The sequence below is a fragment of the Ixodes scapularis genome, unplaced genomic scaffold (assembly GCF_016920785.2).
Source record: "Ixodes scapularis isolate PalLabHiFi unplaced genomic scaffold, ASM1692078v2 PGA_scaffold10__122_contigs__length_95168666, whole genome shotgun sequence".
NCBI classification, from domain to species: Eukaryota; Metazoa; Arthropoda; class Arachnida; order Ixodida; family Ixodidae; genus Ixodes; species Ixodes scapularis.
Genome location: NW_024609836.1, coordinates 19,841,424 through 19,864,346, shown reverse-complemented (window position 1 = coordinate 19,864,346; position 22,923 = coordinate 19,841,424). Strand labels below are relative to the sequence as shown.

Sequence of the window (22,923 nt, the reverse complement as noted above, 5' to 3'; positions counted from 1 at the left end):
ATTTCAAATACAAAAAAAAGTTTTTTTTTTTTTTTATTTCATCCCAGTCCTATAAGAACTACCGTATTTGCACGAATATAACGCGACCACGAATATAACGCGAGGGCAGGTTTTGATGCCCTCAAAAAGAAAAAAAAAATATTATTACTATTATAACGCGAACCGAGGCCGCGTCAATTTCTCGCACTCGGGGGCATAGCAGATGTGAAAAGTCAATGGAAATAGAAGAAATATCAGTTTATGTTTTGACTGCACTTATCCTCACAGCTCAGGTCCTTCCGTTTACAATCCACTTGGCGACTACGCTGATAAGCAGCAGCACGGCACCTGCTTGTCTGGTAGTTCCTTTTTCTTCCCTGCGAGCTCCTCGGCAGCCCACAATCCAAACAAGGCACGAAGCAGAAGCACCAACACAAAAACACCGGATCACTCTGGAGCAGAAACTAAACAGTGCGCAGCAGAAAAAAGACTGCTGAATCCGATACACGATCATACTTCTTGTTCTGGTCCCTCTGGATAAACAAATGCCTCGTGTTGCACGATTGCGTAAACCTTGGCGTAAACGCGGTTAGTGGTGTTGGCTTGGCTTGTGTTGACTTGACTTGGCCCGGCTTGGCTTGGCTCGAATTGGCCGGTGCCCGCATTCTCGCATAGTTTGTGCGCGCGCCCGCGCGCTGAGTTTCTGCGGCGTGCGAGCGTTGTACAAACACAAAAATGATAAAAATGCTTTTTTATGTTTTCTATTCGTCCTTTCACGTGGCCCAATAGCTAATAAATTCTCTTCCACACTCCCACTTCTTTTCCCACCGGATATTTTGCATTGAGCCGAAGGGATGGCTTTCTCTTCTGGCTTTCTCCAGACTCGCGGGCCTCGTGGCTGAACTCGATTCCGAATATAACGCGAGGTGCGTTTTGGAGCACGTAATTTCGGAAAAAAACTCGCGTTATATTCGTGCAAATACGAGTGGCATGTGAAGTACATTACTTTGTATGAATAATCACGACGTGAAAAGATAATGGGGGGTGTTTGAAAAAAATTGTCGTGAAGCGATGCATGGTGATTGAGCTTGTGTCATAATGACAGACGGGCATGTTTATGGCAGCATGATAGGTCTTGCAACTCAGCTTGATTTTTTAATGCGGTGACACTGAAAAATGGAGAGTAGTCGGAAGAAATGAGACGAGCAGCACGGTTTCATGGGCAGTTTTCTTTTTCCTGGCTGCTTGTTGGGCTTCAAGATCACTGGGTTATTTTATCGAAACATACACATTTCAAATACAAAAAAAAGTTTTTTTTTTTTTTATTTCATCCCAGTCCTATAAGAACTACTTTGAGCAGTGTTACTTCTCGATGGTGCAACGGGTATAGACAGAGACTGGCGCTCAGGTTCCCGCTGCCTCTTCCAGAGTGAAAGCCTCTTACCCAGCTGAACGCTCAAATGTTGCGAAGAGGCAAGCAGAGCTCCAAAGTATCTGGGACCAAGTCAAGGTGAGGAATGCTCGGCAGAGGCTTCCTCGTAACGCCTGCTGCTGCTCAATGCTGATTTGGCTGTGTCGTATTAACGTGTCTCGCACATTTTTCACCAGGAACGTGCAGCTGAGCGTCGGTCTAGGCTGGAGGATTCCATGGGTCTTCAGATTCTCGCCAACAGTGCCAAGAGTTTGGTGAGTCCGTCTCTTCTTTTGGATCCTGCGACACTTTTTTTAACTGCTGTAATTTAGGCGTGCAAACTTTTGCATTTGATCAACCTAGCACCACTATAAGTAAATGTAATTTTTTTTGCACGCTGTACAATCTTTAATAAATGAAGCTCACACTCTTAAGGCCCGTTCACACTCTTGCAACCGTGTACGACCGAGAGAGACGAAATTTGTTAAAACTTCTTAAAATTTCTTAGGATGAGAGAACACACTGACACTTTGGCACCATCTCGGCGGTGACCCTGGAACTGCATTTCATAAGAGCGAAGCTTTCGCAGGATTTCACAGGTCAAATATGCGTAACACCTATAAGAAAGGCTCGTTTAAAATGTTGACGAAAGTTTTTCGAGCAAAGGAAGAAAGGATAATGCGTGAGAGAAATAGAAAATATGCCGGACCTCCAAGTTTACACTGCTATTCAATAGATGGCGCCAATGTGTCCTCTGGTTGTAAGAGGTTTTAAGGAACCCATTTTTTATAGGTTGCAAGAGTGTGAACGGGCCTTTACTCTACCACAGAGCCAATGTAGACCAATCATTGCCACTTCCGAAAGAAGGGCAATGAAGGATGAAACACCGGTAGCATTGGGGCTTAAATTTTTATCTTTCCAGGGATTCTTGGGTCAGGACATAATGGACCCAAGGATCTCCCATGAATGGCAGTGATTGGCTCTTTGCCAATCACTGCTGTTTGACTGGCCATCATACTTTTACTGATTTTGGAGCACCGGGCAGGTCACAGTGCCTCTACTCGGTAGCAGGGAAATTTTTAAGTGCCCTGGTACATGCGCTGACCTTGGGCTAATTTGGACAAACCATTGCCACGGGATGGCACCACAGCCGCACCGGCTGCGAATACTGCCCAGGCAAAAATCAGCCCACTTCCAGCTGAATTATGAAACTGGTCCCAGCTGGAAATGAGGAAGTCCAGCTGGAATCCGGCTGGACTGCCTCATTTCTAGCTGGGACCAGTTCCATAATCCAGCCGGAAGCGGACTGATTTTCGCCTGGGTGGCTAGGAAACACCTTCTGCAAACTCCGACAGATGGCAAGCAGGGTGCGGGTGCGTGCTTTGGAAGCCCTCGGTAGCTCGTGCCGCCGGGTTTGGAGACCTGTGGAGGCACATGTGCTGCGGTTCTGCTCAATTCGGCCCAACGCATGCGTGTGAGCCCAACTGATGTAGGGCACCGTACGATGCCGCTCGTTGTGATGGGGAACTTCAACAATAAAGTTAGAGGCGGACACAACCGGTGGCTGCTAGAGCACATGCACTCTCGGTACGAACTGACACTGCGCATGGACACTAACAAAGCCATGTCTCGCGACGGCACCACTATAGGTATGATCTTCAGTCGCCATGTACATATGTAACATTCAAACGGCATCAAAGGTGGCATACTTCACGTCACACAGGCGACTCATTTGCACAATCTATCCACCACAGGATTAAGCACACGGTCACGGTGAAGAAATACGCGCAATGAAATGGCTCTGTCGTTTTACATGCATTGCACGGACGTCCTTCGTGCACACGCTAAGGGGACTGATCCACCTGCACCAGTGAGAAGAGGAGTTTTGGGAACGTTCATTCCGCAGAAAATAACTGAGAGGTTGCATTCACCATGCTTAGTTATATATAACCGTTGCACGAAATACTAGCGCATTTCTTCGAGAATCGGCGTTGCTGCAGCGGCGATTTTGGCCCTTTTTTTTTTTTCCTCTCGGTTGTATGCATTGGTGCTAAGAATGTTTATCTTTTACGAATATGTATTGGGATATTTATGCTTAACAAAGAGGTTGAGTCAGAGGCCTTGTCTCTGGATTGAAGTGGACTGAGCGTGCTTGCACCTTTGCAGCTGGCCTGGGTGAGTGAGGTGAAGGTGGCACTGAACAGCTTTGAGCCGGCCCGAGACGTCGCCACGGCTGAGAGCAACCTCAAGAAGCACCACTACCTGGGCGACGAGATCACGCGCCACGAGGACGAGTGAGTCCCCGCCGTCGCTTCAAAGGCGCAACATCCTCGCACGTGTTGCCCAAACGCGTACAATCAAGTGCCGCGTCCAGTATTCTCATGATGAGTGCAATGTTTTTCCGAAAAATATATTAGAATTTGAGGGATATGTCTATTATGCGGGATGATATTTCGAGCACATATTTTGAAACGGTGAAATGGGACGGGAAATGGCCTTTATTAACGCAGAATGTGTTTTATCGGCCGATTTCTATGGAGTTCCGTAACGTTTGGTGTCAAAGAAAACAAAAAACGGTATTCTGCAAGTAAGTTTGTTCGGAGCATGATGGCAGCACTTCTGTAGCGGCACCACTCCAACTTTCTTCTTTTTTTTTTTTTTTTCATATCTTGAAATATTGACAAAGGGGATGTACCGCTTATCTGATCAAGGTTCGGTCAGGGCAACGGGTGATTCTACTTTTGTTTCACGACAAAAGTCACGGACAAGAAATGGGTGTTTATCCGGCCTTATATTAACAGGTCATTAGCGTAGGACTCACCCCACCTCTAGAGAACATGTGTGCGACCTAAATATTCAGACTTGGAAAACGTCCATGAGGGTTCTGGTTCCCTAACAGAGAAATAGCCTCGTGGTTAGTTCAGTGCAGCTGTGTTCCAAGTAGATCCAAAATAAATTTGTAGTTCAAGATGGTTTCCTACCAGGCTAGAGCTTTTCATATTGAACCTTGAAAACTTGAATTCAGGGTTCCTCTTTTTTTCTGATTTTGAGAAAACCGTGGATAGAATTAATCTTTGGGGTTTGTTGGTATTTACCGGAAACACTGAACCCCATTCGTAATGCTTATCCAACGAGCCCACCTCAACATTTTGGATGAGAGGGGAGAGATATGCACAGGCACGTCCGTCGCCCGCTTTTGCGCCGGTTGAGCCGCCGTTGCCCTTGCAGGTTCTCCGACATCCAGAAGCTTGGCCAGAAGCTGCTGCTGAAGAACAAGGACGGCGAGGAGATTCGGGCCACTTTGGCCCAGCTGCAGGAGGAGCAGAGCGCCATCCATCGGGGCTGGCAGGAGAAGCTCGACTACCTCCGACAGGGCGTGGACTTGCAGGTAAGGCGCTTGCTTGAGGCTCCCTTTCTGGCCGGTCTGTGGCAGGCAAAGGAAACCGGGAAAGGCCTTTGCCACGAGGCTTGCCAGGATCGCTTACCTCTTCTTCAGTGTCCGCTCTTTTCTAGAAAAAGAGTGTGTCATCTGTTTGGCCCCTTACCTGTTTATTTCTCTCAATTATACCTTGTAGTCCTCAGACAATCTGCGTTTGGGAGCATTTTACGGATGAATACTTAAAGGCACGCTTGGCATTACTTTTAATTTGCAAAATTTTTTCTTGATTTAAAAAAAAAAAAAAAAATCTACAGTCAACTTTTGGCAATTCGAAGCTCACATGACCTGTAAAACACTTCAAATAAAAATACAGTCAACTCTCATTAATTCAAACTCGAGGGGGGCCGAAAATTTGTTTGAATAAAGCAAAGTTTGAATTATCAGGAGTTTCTTCCCATAGAGATGCATAGGATGGGACCTGCACGTTAGTTTGAATTATCCGAAAGTTTGAATTAAGAGATTTTGAATTAACGAGAGTCGACTGTAAATGGTCAAACTGCAAGTTTAACTAATTCTTTCCTGCCTCCATTAATGGAGATGCACTACTTGAACTGTGCTCTTGCAAATTGCATATCTTCCTTTGGGCCCCTTCGGAAGTCCAAAGAAAATGTGAAAAAGTACTTCATGGTGCCACGAGCAGTTTCATTTATTTATTTGGGACTCGTCCGGGAAAAGTTTTATGCTTGCCTCCGCTAATGGAGGTGCACTGCTTGAACTGTGTTCTGCAAATTGCAAATCTTCCTTAGGGCCCCTTCAGAAATCCAAAGAAAATGTGAAAGTACTCCATCGTGCCACAAACAGTTTTCGCGGCACTCTGCCGCTTTGCACGGAAAGCAAAGGTTTTAGGGTTAGCCACTTGTACGATTTCACTGTCCGAAAGTGGACCACAGATCATGGCATGTTTGTTGACATCATTATATTTCAATGGACGAAATATCTCCTGGTCTAGGTATGCCTCTAATTGTGCTTTGTTGGCCATACGTAATGCGCGGCCATGCTTGCCTTCGTAACTTCCACGGGGACGACAGCGTAATGCATGCGCCTGTGGCCATGCTGACTTGGCTTGGCTTGACCGCGAAGCTGGCTTGGCAGCTTAACCTACTCAACCGCCTGGCAGCCTAGTTGCATGCCGCACTCTTGACCTTTTCTTCCGACCGTGCACACAGTGAATAAAAGCGACAAAGTGTGCACGAGTGGGATTCAGCTTGGTCAGTATTATCGCAAAACTTTTTCGTTCTCCCAGAGTTATCGGACTTCTTGTAAACGCAAAAAAGCTATTCCTTCGAATTAACTAGTCCCAGTGGTTAAACTTCAAATAACTGCACATTTTTTTTTTCATAGACTCGTATGGGTGATTGGCAGGACTGCACCTCTGCTTCAAACTAACCAAAAATTTGAATAAAGCGACTGAATTACTTCAACTGTATATCGCATATCAGGCACTGACTCTTCTGTGTCAAAGCATTACTTCCCTTATTGCGGCTCCTGAATGTTCCCTTTCTAGCAGCAGGCATCTCGAATAAAGAGCATGTCATCTGCTTGGCCCCCGACGTGTTCTATCTCTCTAACATGCAACAAATGTGCCTACTTCCTTGTCAAATCCTATTCCTTGAAACTTGTATTGGCAAATATTTTGTGCATTAGCATTTAGCAACACTCTGGGCTTACTCTTACTTTGTAGAGATTTCTCTAGTTTCATCGAACCAGTATGTGTTTCTTTACTAGGCACTGACTTCTCACTCGTTTATATGGAAAGGCTGCAGTTGGATAAATTGATTGGATTGTATAGAATTATAATAGTGACCTGCAAAGAATAAAGATTGCTTCTATATAAATTTATAGTGCTACAGTCTAAGCTCATTATAACAGACCTGGTTACAACAGACATTTGGATATAACATACCGATTTGTGAAGTTCGATTTGTGTTCCTCTATGCGCCATTGACTCAACTTCATATCTGCATACAGCAGACCAAAATCTTGGTCAAAACCAAGGTCTGTTATAACGAGCTTAGACTGTATTTTCTACGATCCAACCGAATTTCATTGTCTAAGATTATTCTTTCTGCACAGCTGTGCACGCCACCCAGGATCAGATTTCTGTATGCAAATAAATATTATTATTATTATTATTATTCTTTTTTTCCTCGAAATACTGGTGTATAGCCAACTTGTTTTTTTAAATTTAATTTCCAAATTGCCGCGTGCAGGCATGAATCTTGCTCCTCAGAAATATAGTATACCCAGTAGTATGTAGCATTGAAGGCATAGAATAGCTTTTCTTTAAGACAATGATTTTTCCTCTTTTTATTTCAGATGTTCAACCGCGAGGCCGATCAGATTGACAGCATCACGAGCAGCCACGACGCTTTGCTCGACTTCGAAGACCTCGGAGTGAGTGTTGCTTAGAACTTCCAGTGTAGCCATTGCCTGTCGAGTGCGTTTGTTCATGCCCACGTCTCGTTACTTTTCCGGTGTCATCCAGACAACGTTGGACGACGTGGAGGCCTTGTCGAAGCGGCACGAAAACCTCATCAACACGTTGGCCGTGCAGGACCAACGTGTTGCGGCATTCAGCGAGATGGCTGACAAGCTGATTGCTGCTGGTCACTGTGAAAGCAAAAAGTAAGTTGCATTTTTCGCCGGTTCAGGGTTGCCATGCTACCTCTCAACAGTAGGGCTGACTTTAGCTCGGCTTGTGGCTGCTGAGCACGTGTTGATGCTCAGCTTTTACAACGCTTCCACACATTCAGTATTGTTAATGTCAGATGATAAGGGGAAACTCGTTCCAGTTTGTGCCGTGAAGAATAAATAAAAGAAGCAGCTGTCCCAGGAATCGAACCTGATGCCACTGCGCTAAAGCCAAGCACGATAACCAATCGGCTACGCAAGCCTGGTATTTTTAAGGCAATGTTAGTGTTTGTTAAGGTATCTTACAGACATGCAAGGCAACCCACCTGGAGCTGCACTTTTCTGTGCAAATTTTCACACTGCAGGAAACTGAAGGATCCACAAAAATGCACGATGCACAGCATTTTGCTGGTACAGGTATAAAGTACATCTTTGTGAACACCGTAAAAAAACATCAGTAAATATCGTATTTACTCGCATAATGAACACACTTTTTTTCCGAAAAATTCCATATTTGATGGGGGGGGGGGGGGGGGGGGGGGGCATTACGCGGGGTAAAATCTTTGCATTTACATGTGTAGCAGCCGTGCCAGCTGTACCACTGGAGCGAAAGAAAAGAAGCCGAGGCGCACGAGAGGAGACCACGAGACACGAGCTTTGCGATTCGGCGACCGAGCGGACCGGCGGCTAGATCGGACAATGTTTTCTACTGTTTCGGTTTTCTTGTAAATATTGTATATAAAAATATGTTGAGTGCCACCTGACTGGTACCCACATATGCTTTGCACAAATGTCATTTCAGGTGCCAATATGACATGGCAGGGTACTGGCATGTCTCCAGTGACGTAGGCGCACCTACGGCTGGTCGTGCGTGCGCCACAGTAATCATGCTCTATAAATTGCAAACCTTTTTTAGGGCGGTTTTGGCGTGCCTTTTGGCAAAGAAAAAGCACCCTACGAAGCTCACTCAGCACGGAGAGCAACGCAACAACGCGACCGTTCTTAGGCCTAACCACTTTCACTCACTGTCCGAAAGTGGACCTTAGACGACGGCGTGTTAGTTGACATCAATGCTTCCGATAGGTGAATGTCCTGGGCTGGGCAATTCCTCGACCCCAGCTTCGTCAGATGTGCGCGCCGCTTGGTTTTATGGTTGATCACTTCTGCAGCTACACACTTGCGGTTGCTTGCAGCCATTACAAGAGCGGCTTGGCTTGGCTTGGCTTGACTTGGGCTGACCGCTTGGCGGCAAAAGAAAATTGACTTGGTGGCTAGCTAAATTGGATGCAATTCGAGACTTGAGAAGCCGAAAATTGGAAGTGCATTCATTATGCGAGGGAAAAAAAGAACACTCAAAATATTGGTACCCGTTTTGGGGGGTGCATTTATTATGCGAGTGCATTCATTATGCGAGTAAATACGGTAAACAAGGAAACAGATGTGTGCGTGCATGCTGAACCAAGGAGGTTGTTTGGCGAGGAGGGAAACGTCTTATCTCTCTCGAGCTTGGCCTTGGTCTCTACTCGTTTAAGGAGCTGGCTTAGCTGCTGAGCGTCAGGGTTAGGGGTAGGCATTCGGCCGGCAAGGAGCAAAGAAACAAACTCTTTGTGCTACAAGCGCTTGCATACGAAAGCGTGCATGGGGATGCCGTGGGGAATTGCACTCTCGGCGGGTCGCACCTTAACCTTGAAGCACATTACTCCTTCTCTTTAGGTTTCCTGGTCGCTCTTTTTGTTTGCATGCCGGTACAATTTTTATTTTAAAAAGTGGTAATCGAGCTTAAGATGCTTGAATTCAACAGTGCAAGGTTTCGCCCCACTTGCTCCGAGCTGTGATATGCTAGCAGACTTGGCCACAAATTTTCAATCTACAAAACCTCGTTTCTGATGTTGCTCATATTATATTTGACACTATTCTTTTTCCTAAGACACCTCGAATGCCGCGCCGGTACGTCAATATGGGATAACACAAATTCGGTTTTGCATGATCGATTTTTCATGCTCAACTACTGCGAAGCTACCTGTACTACAAAATCTTTCGCCGGGCCACCAGGGCTAACATGGGGATGCTGAACCCATGACGTGCAGTATGGCAAAGCCAAACATGTCTGGTTCAAACAAGCTTCAAACAACAAACTTTCTAAAAGAAACAAAAAATAAAGCGGAAAAAACCTAACCGCTGCAAAATTGGTCAACAGGGACGTTTTATGTGTTGCGGAAATAAGAAGCTTCTAGGTTTTGAAACTTTTTTCTCCTATCATTGAGCTTGTGTAGTTTATTTTACAGCAGTAGCTGGCAGTAGTGCCCCTTTCCGGCAAGAAATGCTCATGTATGTACACAAAACCCAACTCTACAGCGGAGGCTCTGCTCTCCCTCTCCCAGTCATTCCTCGCGCACTGCATGGCTCTCTCTCACACCCCCCTCACTTCCCCCCTGTACCTCGCCGCTGTTCTTGCTCCGGTGGCGCTCTCCCTTCTTCCCTCCCCCACCCCACCTCCAGCAGCCGTTGTTGCAAAATACCCACGTGGTCGCGCCGTGCAGACACGCTGCCTCGCCTCCCTACTGCCGCCGCCCAGGTTCCGTTCTTGCATGCTCTGCGAGGCTCTACAGAACAGCTCGCGTACATACTTTCGCTTCTTCCACCACAGGGCACCCTGTTCTGAAAGAGCGTTCCAGCCAAAAAGAAAAAGCACGTCTTCCTGTCTTTTTCTAACAGATACAACATCTGGCACGGTCGTTGCACCAAAGCACGCATCTGCTCACACACGTCTCCTACGTCGATTCCATTGAAAGCAAAGAACTTTTTGCAAACATTGTACAGCACACTGGCTGAAGGCAAACCTTCTCGACGTGCCTTTCCACAATGCAGCAGCTACTGCTGTTGATCGCAACACACTTTTTGTGGTCATGGGCTTGAGTTGAGCTAGTCTGTGCATAACTAAAATAGGGCCAACTTGAACTTGGGAGACGAAAAAAAACGTAAAAAACTGCAATAGAACCTATTGGTGTGGTCTTTTGAATTTTGTTTAAAAGTAGATTCTAATTACACTGAAAGTATTGAACCATGCACTTCAAACAAACATTAGTTTCTTACGTACAATATTTAACTATTGGCGAGTTTGGTACAGGTGGGTTAGAATGTTCTAGATTATTTGTGTGTTTCTGAATGCTTGGAAGAGAGTGGCAACAGAGGGAGGAAAACCTGACTTTCTGCAGGATTGACAAGCGCCGGGACCAGGTGGTAGCCAACCGGCAGGCGGTGAAGGACAAGGCACAGAAGCGAAAGGAGCTCTTGGAGGAGTCTCGAGCGTACCACGAGTTCAAGGCTGAATCGGAAGAGGTGAGACGGGAATCTCTTCTCCGCTCGTAACTTTCGCTATCACCAAGCCACAGCTAGTTTGGTGAAACAACTTTAGCTACGTGTATAGACTTCCTTCATCTTTAATTGTTTTGGTCATGTGTGTATTATCTAGGCTGCTAGAGCGTCTGTGTATGTTACATATTGTGGTGCTGACTGTATTCTCACGCTTGCCCATGTCTTTTCAGAGTATCTGCATACTCTGTAGATACTGCCGTGTTATTGTTCGTCTCTATGGGGTTGCCACAGGGTACAGCAGTGTACTCTAGGAAGTTAAGGGGAGACTCTGGTCCTGGGGAGTAAAAATTACGCAAAACAAAAACTGCGCTGCCTTTTTGTGGTGCTTCTTTGCAGACTAAGGGGAAATGCGAAAGCATTTTGACGTGTCTTTTTTTTTAAGGGAATATAGTCGCCGAGTGATCTTTCTTACGCCGATAATTCAGACTTGTTCGATATTTTGGGCGTAAAGAGGAACTGTGACCTACCCAATAGAAATAGTGCATATTCACGACCAATGTTTGAGACAACTTGAAGTACGAAAGTCTGATTTTTCTGACCAAATTGTTGCGAGGAATCAGCGGGAAACGCCACTGAGAAACTGCCATTTTCGATTCTATGTTGTCTGCACATGGATTGGCCTGGTTTGGCAGTGCTACATGAGTACTGCTTAGTCCTAACGTTAGGTGGCGCTATGCTACCACTTTTTTTTTTTTCTAGCTGCACGTCATTACCATCATCATTGTTACCATTTTGCTTTGTTAATTTGCCATCCTGCAGTTGTGGACTTGCACCTCTCATCTCGTCTCGGTGAATTGTGTTTTGGACTACACTGGCTTGGATGTCATGGCCCCGTCTGTTCTTCTGCCGTCACGAAGTAGCAGAACGCTAGAAAAGAATGCAGCAACTTTCAAGTTGATAGAAAGTGGCCATATGCAAGCTGAGGCATAACCGGAAGCAAGGCACTATTGATAAGCCTGCTTACACGTAAAAAAGGGAAGTTTTTGTAATCTGCCGATTTTTCTAACTGCTCTATTTTTTTAGACGCTTTTTTGGTCCCTGCGAAATCTGAGAAATCAGTTGGCGAGTGTATTTTGCCGATTAAAATGAAACGATCCTCGTTTTCAGACTCGGCCCGGGGTTGTAGCGGAACGAGCCCACCTCGCTTCTTTTGGGCCCCAGCCTGATGCTGTTGCTTCTCTTTTCCGGCGTCTCATTGGCATAATGAACACGCCGAGCCTCAGAGGGCTGCCACCTCTGTTCGGCAGTGTCTTTTTCAGTCCGCTTCGTTCCCTTCGATACATTGTAGACTACCATAGCACTTCCAGCAAGCGTATAAATTTTATCGTAGACCCTTTTTGGAAGCGTGTCCTCCGTTGGAAGCTCTGGAATCCCTGCACAGTGGCGGACACAAGCTCGAGCCCCTTGCGTTTGATTGCGGAGGCAAAGCTCGAAGCTGCCGACTCTCGCTACTTGCACGTTCCACGGTGTCAGTTGGCAAGAGAAATAGAAGTTAAATAACACTTTACAAGTTTCTTTCTTGTGCAGTGGTTGAGCGTCGTGCTCACAATCTCGGGGTCATGGGTTTTGTAGCGTTTCCAGTGTTGAGGACAGAAGAGACGGTGCGACCGACTCCCAGGTTAGGTGAAAAAGTTGCGTCTAATCTCGCACCGTCGGGCTCGTGCCAGGGAGTGGCATTGCTGTTGCCTTCGTCGGCAACATTGGGTTGACGGACTGCCACAAATTTGGTTCTGGGGAGACATTTGGAATTTTGCTCTTCTCAGTGTTTCAACTTATCACTCTCCTGTAGCATAGGTTGCAATTACTGCACTTACGAAGTGCACATTTACTTAGTTACATTGATCCAAAGGTCCATACCTATGCTGTTTACAAGCATGTTTTCATAACTTATATCTTGTTTTTTCAAAATTAACTTTTTTAGTGACAACACGAAGTTTGGCCCTAATACCTTTGGATCTACTATTTTCACTGGAATGCTTTTTTTGAGGTTTGAATACCTCATATATCAGACAGTGCAATGAGTCTAAGCTTTCTATAAATGTTAGGTACAGGATTTTTTTAATAAAGACTTTATTGACTCGTTTTCAATGATCAGTGAAATATTTGTAACATGATAAATTTTTATAAGACGCTGCTAAAGTTATAAAAATGGCATTTTTGATTGCGGCGGGTTGTCCCGTTGAGTGCGCTTCTTACCGAGCACTGGTGCACTGCGGAGAAGCAACACCCGCTGACGTCGCTTTCGCGGGTGTTGCTTTTCCGCAGTGCACCCGTGCTAGGCAAGAAGCGCACTCAACGGGGCTAACTCGCTGTGGTCAACATTTCGAAAAATGCGACTAATGCAGTTCATCTCGAAGCGAATATCGAATTGTGTAATATTCAAAACTACTATTCGAAATACTGAATTTATGCATAACACTACATTATGGCATCTGCTCTTTGTCTGCAGCTGTTTTGTGCTTTGCATACATGTCTCATTAACTTGATTGCAATATTGCTATCTGCAGATGTCAACATGGATCCAAGACAAGTTGAAGATGGCGACAGACGACTCTTACCGCGACTTGACGAACTTGGAACGGAAGCTGCAGAAGCACGAGGCATTTGAGGCCGAGCTGAAAGCCAACGAAGCTCGTCTGCACGACATTGACTCGGTTCGAGTGCATCCTTGTCCTTCTTGTAAAGTCTTGCAAGCTCTCCATATTTATGCTGGTCTAGAACTGGGTGATCACACGGGGGGAGATTTGGAAAAAGTGTATCTACTACCAAGTTTCATCCAGTCATGGGCATGTTACCAGTAAAAGGTAATAGTGTTACAGTTTACTTAGGGGGAAAAGTAACTCTGTTACAGTTACAGTTACCGGTTTCAAAAAGTAATGTGTTACGGTTACAGTTACCCTGTTACTGTAAAAACAGTAATGCCGTTACTTTCTCGTTACCATACAAAAATTGGACTCAAGGAATCACAAACCAAAACAATATTATTTTATTTGCTACACTATAGTTAGAAGAAAGGTAAACTAAGAAATAAGAAAAATTTAAACCCAAAGGGTGTTTCTTTTTGCGTCTTTCGCCGTTTTAGAATTTTAATGTGCAAAATTTATTTGCAATGATTGTTATAACTTAGAATCAACTGTTTTCCAAAATGTTCATCGGCCCGCGTCGGTGAACGTTTTGGTGTATTTTTCACTCCGAAACGAATAAGGACAGAGATGGCCACATAATTACCTTATGTCATATACTCGGAAGCAAGCCTAAACATAGCAGGTCAAACAGCTTCCAAAGAATAAAGGGGGAAAATGAGACAATTAGCTTCTGTTGCTCTACAAGTGTACAACGACCACTGCGGCATCTGTGTCCGGAACGCCAACTGTGGAAGTTGTGTTCAATAGACTGGCTTCGAAGAGAATGATTAAGTTAAATAAGCGCTGGCTTTCTGCACAATATGGGGACGACTTCCTTGAAAACTAATAAGTTTGAGGAAACGGCAAATGGCTGGGTGTAAAAATGACAGCACGGACATATCCAAGACACAGCCCAGACGAAATACTCCGAGACATCGCACGACCACCGACACCCGCAGGTGGTCCCTGCAAGAGAAGAGTGAGCCAAAGTCGGTGAAACAGACAGTGTTTGCTGCCCCTACCACCGCGGGCGCTGCTTCCTTCATCTCCCGGTTTCGTGCTGACTCGTCCCTCGTCCATTCTTGGTCGTGGGCTAAACCAGGCGATTGTTTGTTTGTTAAATGAGTGGCAACGCTTCTCATTTAAAAAAGTAACTGTAACGGCCTAAATAATTACAGTTACCAATAAAAAAGTTACAGTGCTACAGCTACAAGTTACCAGTATTAAAAAGTAACGCGTTACTAGTAACTAGTTACTGCCCAAGACTGGTTCCATCCTTGTTGAAGATTGCAGCACACTCGGGGAAGTAACTGACTTGTACAGCCCAATCAGCAACACAGTCAAAAGAAATTCCTGTATGGAAGTCCACTACCCGGGTGTACCACTGTACAATGTAAACATTTTCCTCATTAGTTTTTTTTAGCTTCATAACAACACTGCCCTTAGATTACCTTCAACTGGAACTCCCCTGTCTCGCTGTGGGAGAGCTTTTCCGAAAGACGAAGTGGGTATGCCGTCAGCCCCAGGAGGACTATCTGATTGGGCAATGGTTTGCCGAGAAAGCTAGAGAGATGTACGTGCTCATCTCAAAGTTTCATAGCATTCGAAACACATTTACGGTTTTTCAATTATTTTGAGAGACGTCGTAGATAGTTGGCACCTTTTTCGGCACTCCCAGAAATGTGTTTAAAGTTATCAACGTGCATGAGTCGTTACTACCAGATGCTGTTGCAAGAAAGAGACAATGCCTACCAATTCGTGTAAGCGCACACCGACAGCAAGAACAGAAAACCAACGGTTTAATTTATTGCAGCAACTATTTATAGTATTAAAAGGTTTTTTGTCAAAACACACGAGCAGTATGATTTCAAACTGTTACAAATAAATTTTTGTCTATTTGTTTTAAAGAAAACTTTTGTTCTACACCAGGGGGGTATGCCAGTGCTGTAGAAACTTACTAGGGTAGAAAGCGGCAGAGGTTGCAGACCAGAGACACCCGAGAGCCGCAATAATTTTAGTGACTGAATGGGGAAAACCCGCATTGTCGCCCAGAATGGCCGCAGCCTCATAGCGGGGCAGCACTATGCATCGGAGGACGTTGCCCGTGACCTGTCCCGGCTGGAGGCGCAGTGGGCGGAGCTGTGCCGGCGCTCCAACGAGCGGGGCCGGTGCCTGCGGCAGGCGGCCAACCAGAGGGCACACAACCGGGCGCTGGAGGACGCTCGGGTCAAGCTGGACGAGCTGGAGGCCGCCCTCGCGTCAAAGGACCTCGGACACGACCTCCGCAGCGTCAAGGACCTCCTCAAGAGGCACCAGGTGGGCTCTCAGGCCCCTCGACCGCTCTAGTTGCCGACAGAATGAAAACGGCGGGGTTTTGGTCGCCCACCTCCGGCTCGAGTGTCCTACCTTCTGTGGCGACGTCTCGCGAGACTAGAGTCTGCATGCGCAGTCGGGTGCAGCGGAAGGCAACGAGCTCATGCTGGAAACATTCAAACGCCCCACTGTTCTCATCTTGTCGGCGACTAGAGAATTGCATCATTCGTGCAGTCAATTATGAACCGGAAAGCTCAAATGCGAATCGTGTTTCGGAGAGTTTTTTTGTGCTCTGTATAGCAGATGGCGGTGCTAGCACTATTGCTGTGCCCCTTTTTGGGTTATTTTGTAGTTTGTTCTTGATTTTCACACAGAAAAAGCTTCAACGTCCCAGGAAAAAACAATTTCACGTCTGCAAGCAACCATGGGGAAAGGCAAGGTGGCCTTAGTTGTGAGGTCCACTTTAGCCGATGAAGAAATACGGAACCTTTTAGTTGAAACTGACGAGTACTCCACAATTTCTGGTGACTAGTCATTCCACCTCTCTGATAATTCGGAAACTTTGTTCAAAATCGGCAACTTGCACGAAAATTAAGGGAAACTATCAGTTGGCGTTCAGATGTTGTTTGTTCCACTTTACCTTCCCAAACGTTTACAACGGCAGCACGCAGTTAAGGACTGCTGAATGGACAAATAGCATGGCCAGGATTTAATAATAAAAGCAGCAAACAATATCTGGAGGCCAACTGAATGTTTTCTCAAATTCTTTATCCTGTAAATGCCGTATTATTTTGGCTTAAATTGTTTTCTTTACTCCTCAATTATTCGTACCTTCACTCAGTCCCCGTTGAGCTAAAACTATCTCCCCTTAGCTCATTGTGAACTAGTGTGCGGTGCCTCAGTTTTTACAGGGACAGCCGTTAATGGAGACCTCCTGGGGAAAATGCGCGGGTATCCTTCGTGGAAACTCCTGGTGACGTCGTCAATTACGCGACTGCCCTCAGCCGCCTCCGGCGAATTGTACGAAAACAGAAATTTGCATCTGCCAAGCCGGATTCGAACCGGCTACCTATGGATGCCAGCTATTGTTTCCTCTACAATCGACAGCCCTACCAACCGAGCTACCGACGAGACATATTCCGGGGAATTAAAGGCTGCATTCATTTTATTTCTTTCTACCTTCGATAGTGCTTGGGCGTCTGGTGAGCCTCGGGTACACTTCCGCGAACGGCATATCGCGTCTTGCAGCATATCACAACGAGCGCAACCTCGGCATGCGGTGACGCCAAGACGGAGGCGTCTGCCGTGTCGCGGCAGCTTTTGTGGAGCTTTGGCGTGTTTGCCGCTTGGAGCGCGGATTCACCGGCGACGGTGTCACGCGCGGACCTCGTCTTCTAGAGGCCGTTAACCACTCCGTTGTGCCGGCGCACGACCACCTGGGCATACCAACTTGCACACCATGTGGCTAGACCTCGGGAAGTCTATAGCAGATCTGGAGAGCGCGAATTTCAGTCGCAGCGCATTTGGGAAGCTCGTCGTAGACAGAGCACGGACGAAGTGCGGGAGTGGAATCGAGAGCGGAAGCAAAGATGGTGCGAAAATTCTTGGAACCACGCTTGGGATGCGGCGCAGAAATGACAACGATGCCGCAATGATAGTGATTTATGCGAGCAGCACTCGAATTTTTAAGCGAAGGTTTAATCCCTCGTACGCTCGAATGAGTTGCGGCTAGTAAAACAACCAGTTGGGAAACTAATGCCGAAAATGTTTTGCTCGTCAGGCTCTCGAGGCGGAATTGATCACGTGGGAGACAAAGGTCCAAGACCTTGTCTTGTACGGAAAAGACATGGCAGACAAAGGTCATTTCGACGCACCAAACATCCTCAAGGCCACACGGACCCTCAATGACAGGTAAGGCACTCCGGAACTGTGCTCGCACCCAAAACTCACTTTTCGTGGGCTTTACTTTCTTTTCCGCATCATCTGTGGCTCTTTTGTGACTGCTTAACACGCTGGAACATTAGCACCATCCATTGGGTAGCCTCCATTTCTGACCTGCGTGACTAGAGACTAGACTGAAGCTTTGCAGTATTTGTGAGATAAAATCTCCACACTGTCTATGAAAAATAGTTGCTTATAACAGTGTCAAGTTCAGGTTCACAATAAAAAGATCAAGCATAACAAAAAAAAAAAAATATGCAGGCAGGTCGGAAGTGTTTGGAGGTTAGCCAATAGATGGTGCCAGTGTGCTAGGCAGAGAGATTACAACGCACTCGGTCACAGTCAAACGGAAATGTGTAAAGTAGACTTAATGTGATTGACGTTACAAACGACAATCAAATGAGGGCTGCTTTGCACATTTGAGTCTGACCCTGACTGATTGTGAAGGCGTCACAGTGCTATCCAAGTGCTATTACTCGGTGCTAAATATGGCGCCGAGTACGTTGAAGTAAGTGCCGCATTGGCACTCTCTTCACGGGTTAAGAATTGGGTAAATCCTCCACCTCTGGCGTGAGCCGTCTGCCTTTGATGACACTTTGTCGCATGTACAGCGAATTCCCGGCATGAGGCAATAAGTGCTTAGCGCTGCGAGGTATCCGTGAACCGACCTCGGCTGGGCGCGTGCCCTTCCGGCAGGTTTGGGCGCCTGCGAGAGCCGGCTGAGGAGAGGCGTCGGCAGCTCGAAGAGTCCCTGAAGCTGCACCAGTTCAACTTCGACGTGGACACGGAGAAGCAGTGGATCACGGAGCACCTGCCGGCCGCCTCGTCCCTTGACCTGGGCCAGAACCTCATCGACGCCCAGAACCTCTTCAAGAAACACCAGGTTGGGGCTTCTCGTCTCGGAGGCGTCGGTTTCTGAGAAACTAAGTAGTGCGGCGCCTCGAGTGCATCTCCGACTGGCAAGTTTACCGCATCCTCAAAAGTGATCCCTCGATTTCCTACCGACGAAGTCGTAAAAGTGCCGCAACGTTGCCCGTCACGATCTTGGTGGTGGCACGGCGGCACAGATAATTGTGGCAGACCCTCGTCTTGCTGCATTTTCTTCTGCAGCCAGACATTCGACAGAAACGGGAGTAGATACGAGACAAGATACGGTGACCCTCGCGTCTGCTCACCTTTTTTGCCAGCACTTCTCACGACGTCTGATAGCACGATGCGCGGGTTTCCGCGACGCAGTTCGTGGGCGGGATGGGGGCTAAATGCGCCGGGGGAAGATAGGTCTCAGGCACCGTGGCAGCGCCGCGGAGCGATCTGGAGTGAACCGGAGTGGGTCTGACCTAAGGGCACGCTGCTTGCAGAAACTGGAGCGTGAGGTGCAGGGCCACCAGGGGATGGTGGACAAGACGCTGGCGGCCGGCCGGGCGCTCGTGGATCAGCGCCACTTTGCCTCGGCCTCGGTCAAGGACAAGTGCCACGAGCTGCTGGCCTGCTGGAACCTGCTCGGGTCAGAGTGCGCCAAGCGCCGCAAGAAGCTGGAGCTGCAGCTCAAGGCACAGACGGTGGGGCATCCGAAATCGGGGGTCACTTTGGGGGGCGCTGCTTTGGACTGCGTCTTTTCGGGGCCTGACGCAATCTGCTCTTTTTGTCGAGTCTACCGGTCCAGAGAGTGTTACATTCCCTTTCTCTAAGGCCATACCTTTTTTTCTCCTCCAAATCACTGGAAGGAAGGATTCATTACGTTCTCTTTCTTGGTGCAAAGGATGCGATTTAGATGGCGTGTTTTGCATCGAGGCAGGATGTATACGCCTAGAATTTGGGGATTTTCAAACTCTGGAAGTGGGTGGGTTACGAAAAGGTGGAAAAAAGACAGTCAAATATGCTGCAGAATAATTTGTTGGCCTAGTTGGTTTAACATTACGAAAATAAAAAGCGCAAAAGACAAGGACAAGAGGAGGACTACACAGGACAAGCGCCTTCTTGTGTAAGTGCTTGTCCTGTGTAGTCTTCCTTTTGTCCTTGTCTTTCGCGCTTTTTATTTTCAAGTATGCTGCTTTGGTGCATCTTTAATCTTTCTTTACAGCCTTTATTGTTGTAAATGCCTCCTTTTCAAGCTCAGATCTTCGGTGATGGGGAAGAGAACAAGCACCTCTTTGAAGGAGATGTGATAGAGCAGGCTCAAAGCTGGGATGTGTAACCTCGAGGGGCACAAACTTTACATTTATCTCTCGCTGGAGCACTAGCTTCGGCAGATTTTGTTTGTTTCAGAGACTCTACCACGACAACATTTCACAAAATCCGTACCAAGCTCACGCGTGAAAGGTTGCCATGAATCGACGCGCTATACATTTTCTGCTATCGCTGCTAGCGACTTTAACGCATAATTTGTCTTATGAGCTCTTTTCTATGAGAAAATCATCCTGAATGAGTGTCTTGAATGAGCATCATGAATGGGCGTCAGGAATGAGCGTCATGAACGAGTGACAGTCTCAGAGCGTCACAGTCCTTAAGGTTATATATAAAGCTTATATGTAAAGTGCATGCCCCAGTGGGTCTTAAACTTGGGTGGATGTGGTGGCAGTCTGATATTATAGCCACTGAGCTACATAGCACAGCTGCTCTCGCAGTATCGAGCTCCCGGCAAAACGTGCCAGGGAGCAGTGCGACGTCGTGCCGTGCGACCGCTTGCCTCATTGACTTCACGCATCACGCAAGAGCCATATAAGGTGGCACTTGAGTGGCGCACAATAAAAAAAAACTGCCACGAACCACACAGTTTGCTAGTGTCCCGTGATCCTGTGCAACGCCCGAACACATTTTAAACTGCCTGCTCTTTGTCAGCACATTCAGCGAGTGAGAATTTCTCAGTTAATTTTTAGTTCATAAATTTGGTTGACTTGAATTTGAGGAAACAGAGCTAGCAGGGGCTAGTCATTTGAGCTTCTCGTTGTGGGGCCTGTTGCTCCTGATGCAGTTCTACTCTGAAGTGAACGAGATCGAGGCCTGGATGAACGAGAAGAAGGCAGTGCTGACCAGCTCCGACTTTGGCCGGGACGAAGACGCCGCAGTCAAGCTTCTCACCAAGCAGAAGGTGCGCTTCTTTTTTGCCTGCCATCCTTCGGGTGCACGCACAAATGCCCAGAATTTGTCCCAGTGGGATTTTTTGAAGGGGTTGACCTCGCTTGCGGCATCTACGCCGTGCAGCAACTTCGTAATTGCCTCTGCTGCTCACTTGCCGCACATGGGCGCACGTTGGTATGCACCAAACAAACACCTTGTGATTGACGAAGTGCCTGACACTTCTCTTCCGCTTCCCCGGCTTCGTTTGTCCACTCCCTCGCTGCATGCTCGTATCTTCTTTTGTCTCTTATTTTCTATTCTGTTTACTTTTGAGCCCATAACATTGCAGCATTGAAATGTGCTTCCACGGAACAAGCGTTTACACTTTGCATCATTTTGAAAAGCGTCAATCAGTGGTGTTTGTGGCGCGTATGGAAGCTACGAACTTTGCGATAGTAAAGCATTGTTTCACGAGCATTTCTTGTCTAGAACAATGAAACATTCGGCAAAAGTCTTAAAATGGCTCCCTTGCATAACCTCTGTGGATCACTATAAAATGTCAATAATATCTGCGCTTACGATAGCGTTAAGTAAAATGGTCATCTATCATAAAATATTAACGGCAAGAGAAAAACAGTTATTCATATTTTTCGCCGTTCCGCCGTTTAAGAAAAGATCATTGCATATATAGCAAGTAGATTTAGAAATCCCCTCGATTAGATATAGCTGGAAATTTCTATAGGTTTAATTTTATGCTAGATGCGTCAATTACTTATCATCCCAAAGTAGGCATTGTACTTTCTGAGGCCACAGTCTATAGATATAGACTGTCTCAGAAATGGACAAGTGGAAGCTTGGGAGCAACCTCATAAGTTCAGCTGGATTTTCGTTTAGGCATGGTGCACTACTGAGAGGCTTGGAAAAACTGATATTTGATTAGAAAATACTCGGCCCAAACAACTATTTGCTTCGATATCACTTCGAATTTGCTTCAAATTTACTTCTAATTTGTTTCGAATTTAAAATCCACTATTTGCACATGCCTTTATGGTGGTGGCTGTCACAAGCTTTCCTGACTGCCAGGTATTGAGGCTGCTAAAGAATGTTCCTGACCCTTGCAGTGTCCTCATACCTCCAGTTGTTCTACCTACAGATTCTACTTGTTGTGTGTTTGGCATTCTTTGTGTTGTCCATTTGATTTTGATGACTTTGTTTGAGCAACTTGGCGACTTGTGGCATTTTTCAGGCACTGGAGCTGGAGATTGATACTTACTCCGGCCTCATTGTGGAGATGACGCACCAGGGACAGACAATGATTGACCAGAGCCATCCCGATTCTAAAATCATTGCAAACCAGATGGTGAGACTTGAAATACTTTCTTTGCAGTCAGCATGTTCATTAAGGGGGGACATGGCCTCGGAATTCAAAATTTTCAGGAAAAAACGTTTTTTTCAAAAATGATATGTTTATGCTTATTAACTTCCAAAGAATGGTTTCAGAAAGTTTCATTTAAAAACATGCAGGATTTATCTCAGAATAAATTATTTTCGACATGTCGGCAGCCCTCCAAGTCAGCAGGAAGGAATTTTTTTGTGTTTTTTATTTAGCACTGTTTCATACTCGTTTAACTTAGCCAGAACATCTCACCCTCATTGGAAGTGCCATTTACTCTAGATTTAGCTCGTAGAAGCTTTCGAAGTTTACAAGTATCAAGGGCCAGGAGGACCCAATACATCCAAAAAGAAAAAATTCTGAAAATTTGGTATGAGCAATTTTATTGGTTGACACCTGAAACAGGGTTTACGGTTGGTCCCTCCCAGTGACGTCATATTTTGTCGCCTTCATTTACGCCCCTTTACAGTATCTTCCACTTCAGATCCTATTCCTGCTTTGCTGCTCTTTCTCAGTGTGATTTGCCTCTTAGTTCCTGTCAGCTTATCTGTCAGGGAATGCCTGCTACAAAAGTTATCATGCCTACAAACAACACAAACTGGTAGCTATTGCCAGGGGAACAACAGATGCTCAAAGACGAAGGGGCTAACAATGCTTTAGGTGAATTTTGCCTACCTCGGACTCATAAAAAATAAAGAAACCTAAAGTTGAAACTTCAAATGCATTTTTCTCAGTTTCACTTTTTGGCAGGAAATGTGGT

General features: G+C 46.3%; 1 protein-coding gene across 1 annotated transcript in view; it reads left to right on the top strand.

Moving 5' to 3' along the window:
* LOC120846391 (spectrin beta chain, non-erythrocytic 1) overlaps positions 1-22,923 on the top strand; it is a 289,174-nt gene that overhangs the window by 175,658 nt on the left and 90,593 nt on the right. Inside the window, exons 24-37 of the mRNA XM_040218123.3 lie at positions 1,408-1,489; positions 1,588-1,665; positions 3,557-3,684; positions 4,619-4,778; positions 7,146-7,223; positions 7,315-7,454; positions 10,676-10,799; positions 13,343-13,489; positions 15,512-15,775; positions 17,553-17,683; positions 18,410-18,596; positions 19,072-19,272; positions 20,685-20,801; positions 22,017-22,130. Of these exons, the coding sequence (XP_040074057.1) occupies positions 1,408-1,489; positions 1,588-1,665; positions 3,557-3,684; positions 4,619-4,778; positions 7,146-7,223; positions 7,315-7,454; positions 10,676-10,799; positions 13,343-13,489; positions 15,512-15,775; positions 17,553-17,683; positions 18,410-18,596; positions 19,072-19,272; positions 20,685-20,801; positions 22,017-22,130 (1,951 nt within the window). The remainder of the gene's footprint in view (positions 1-1,407; positions 1,490-1,587; positions 1,666-3,556; positions 3,685-4,618; positions 4,779-7,145; positions 7,224-7,314; positions 7,455-10,675; positions 10,800-13,342; positions 13,490-15,511; positions 15,776-17,552; positions 17,684-18,409; positions 18,597-19,071; positions 19,273-20,684; positions 20,802-22,016; positions 22,131-22,923) is intronic.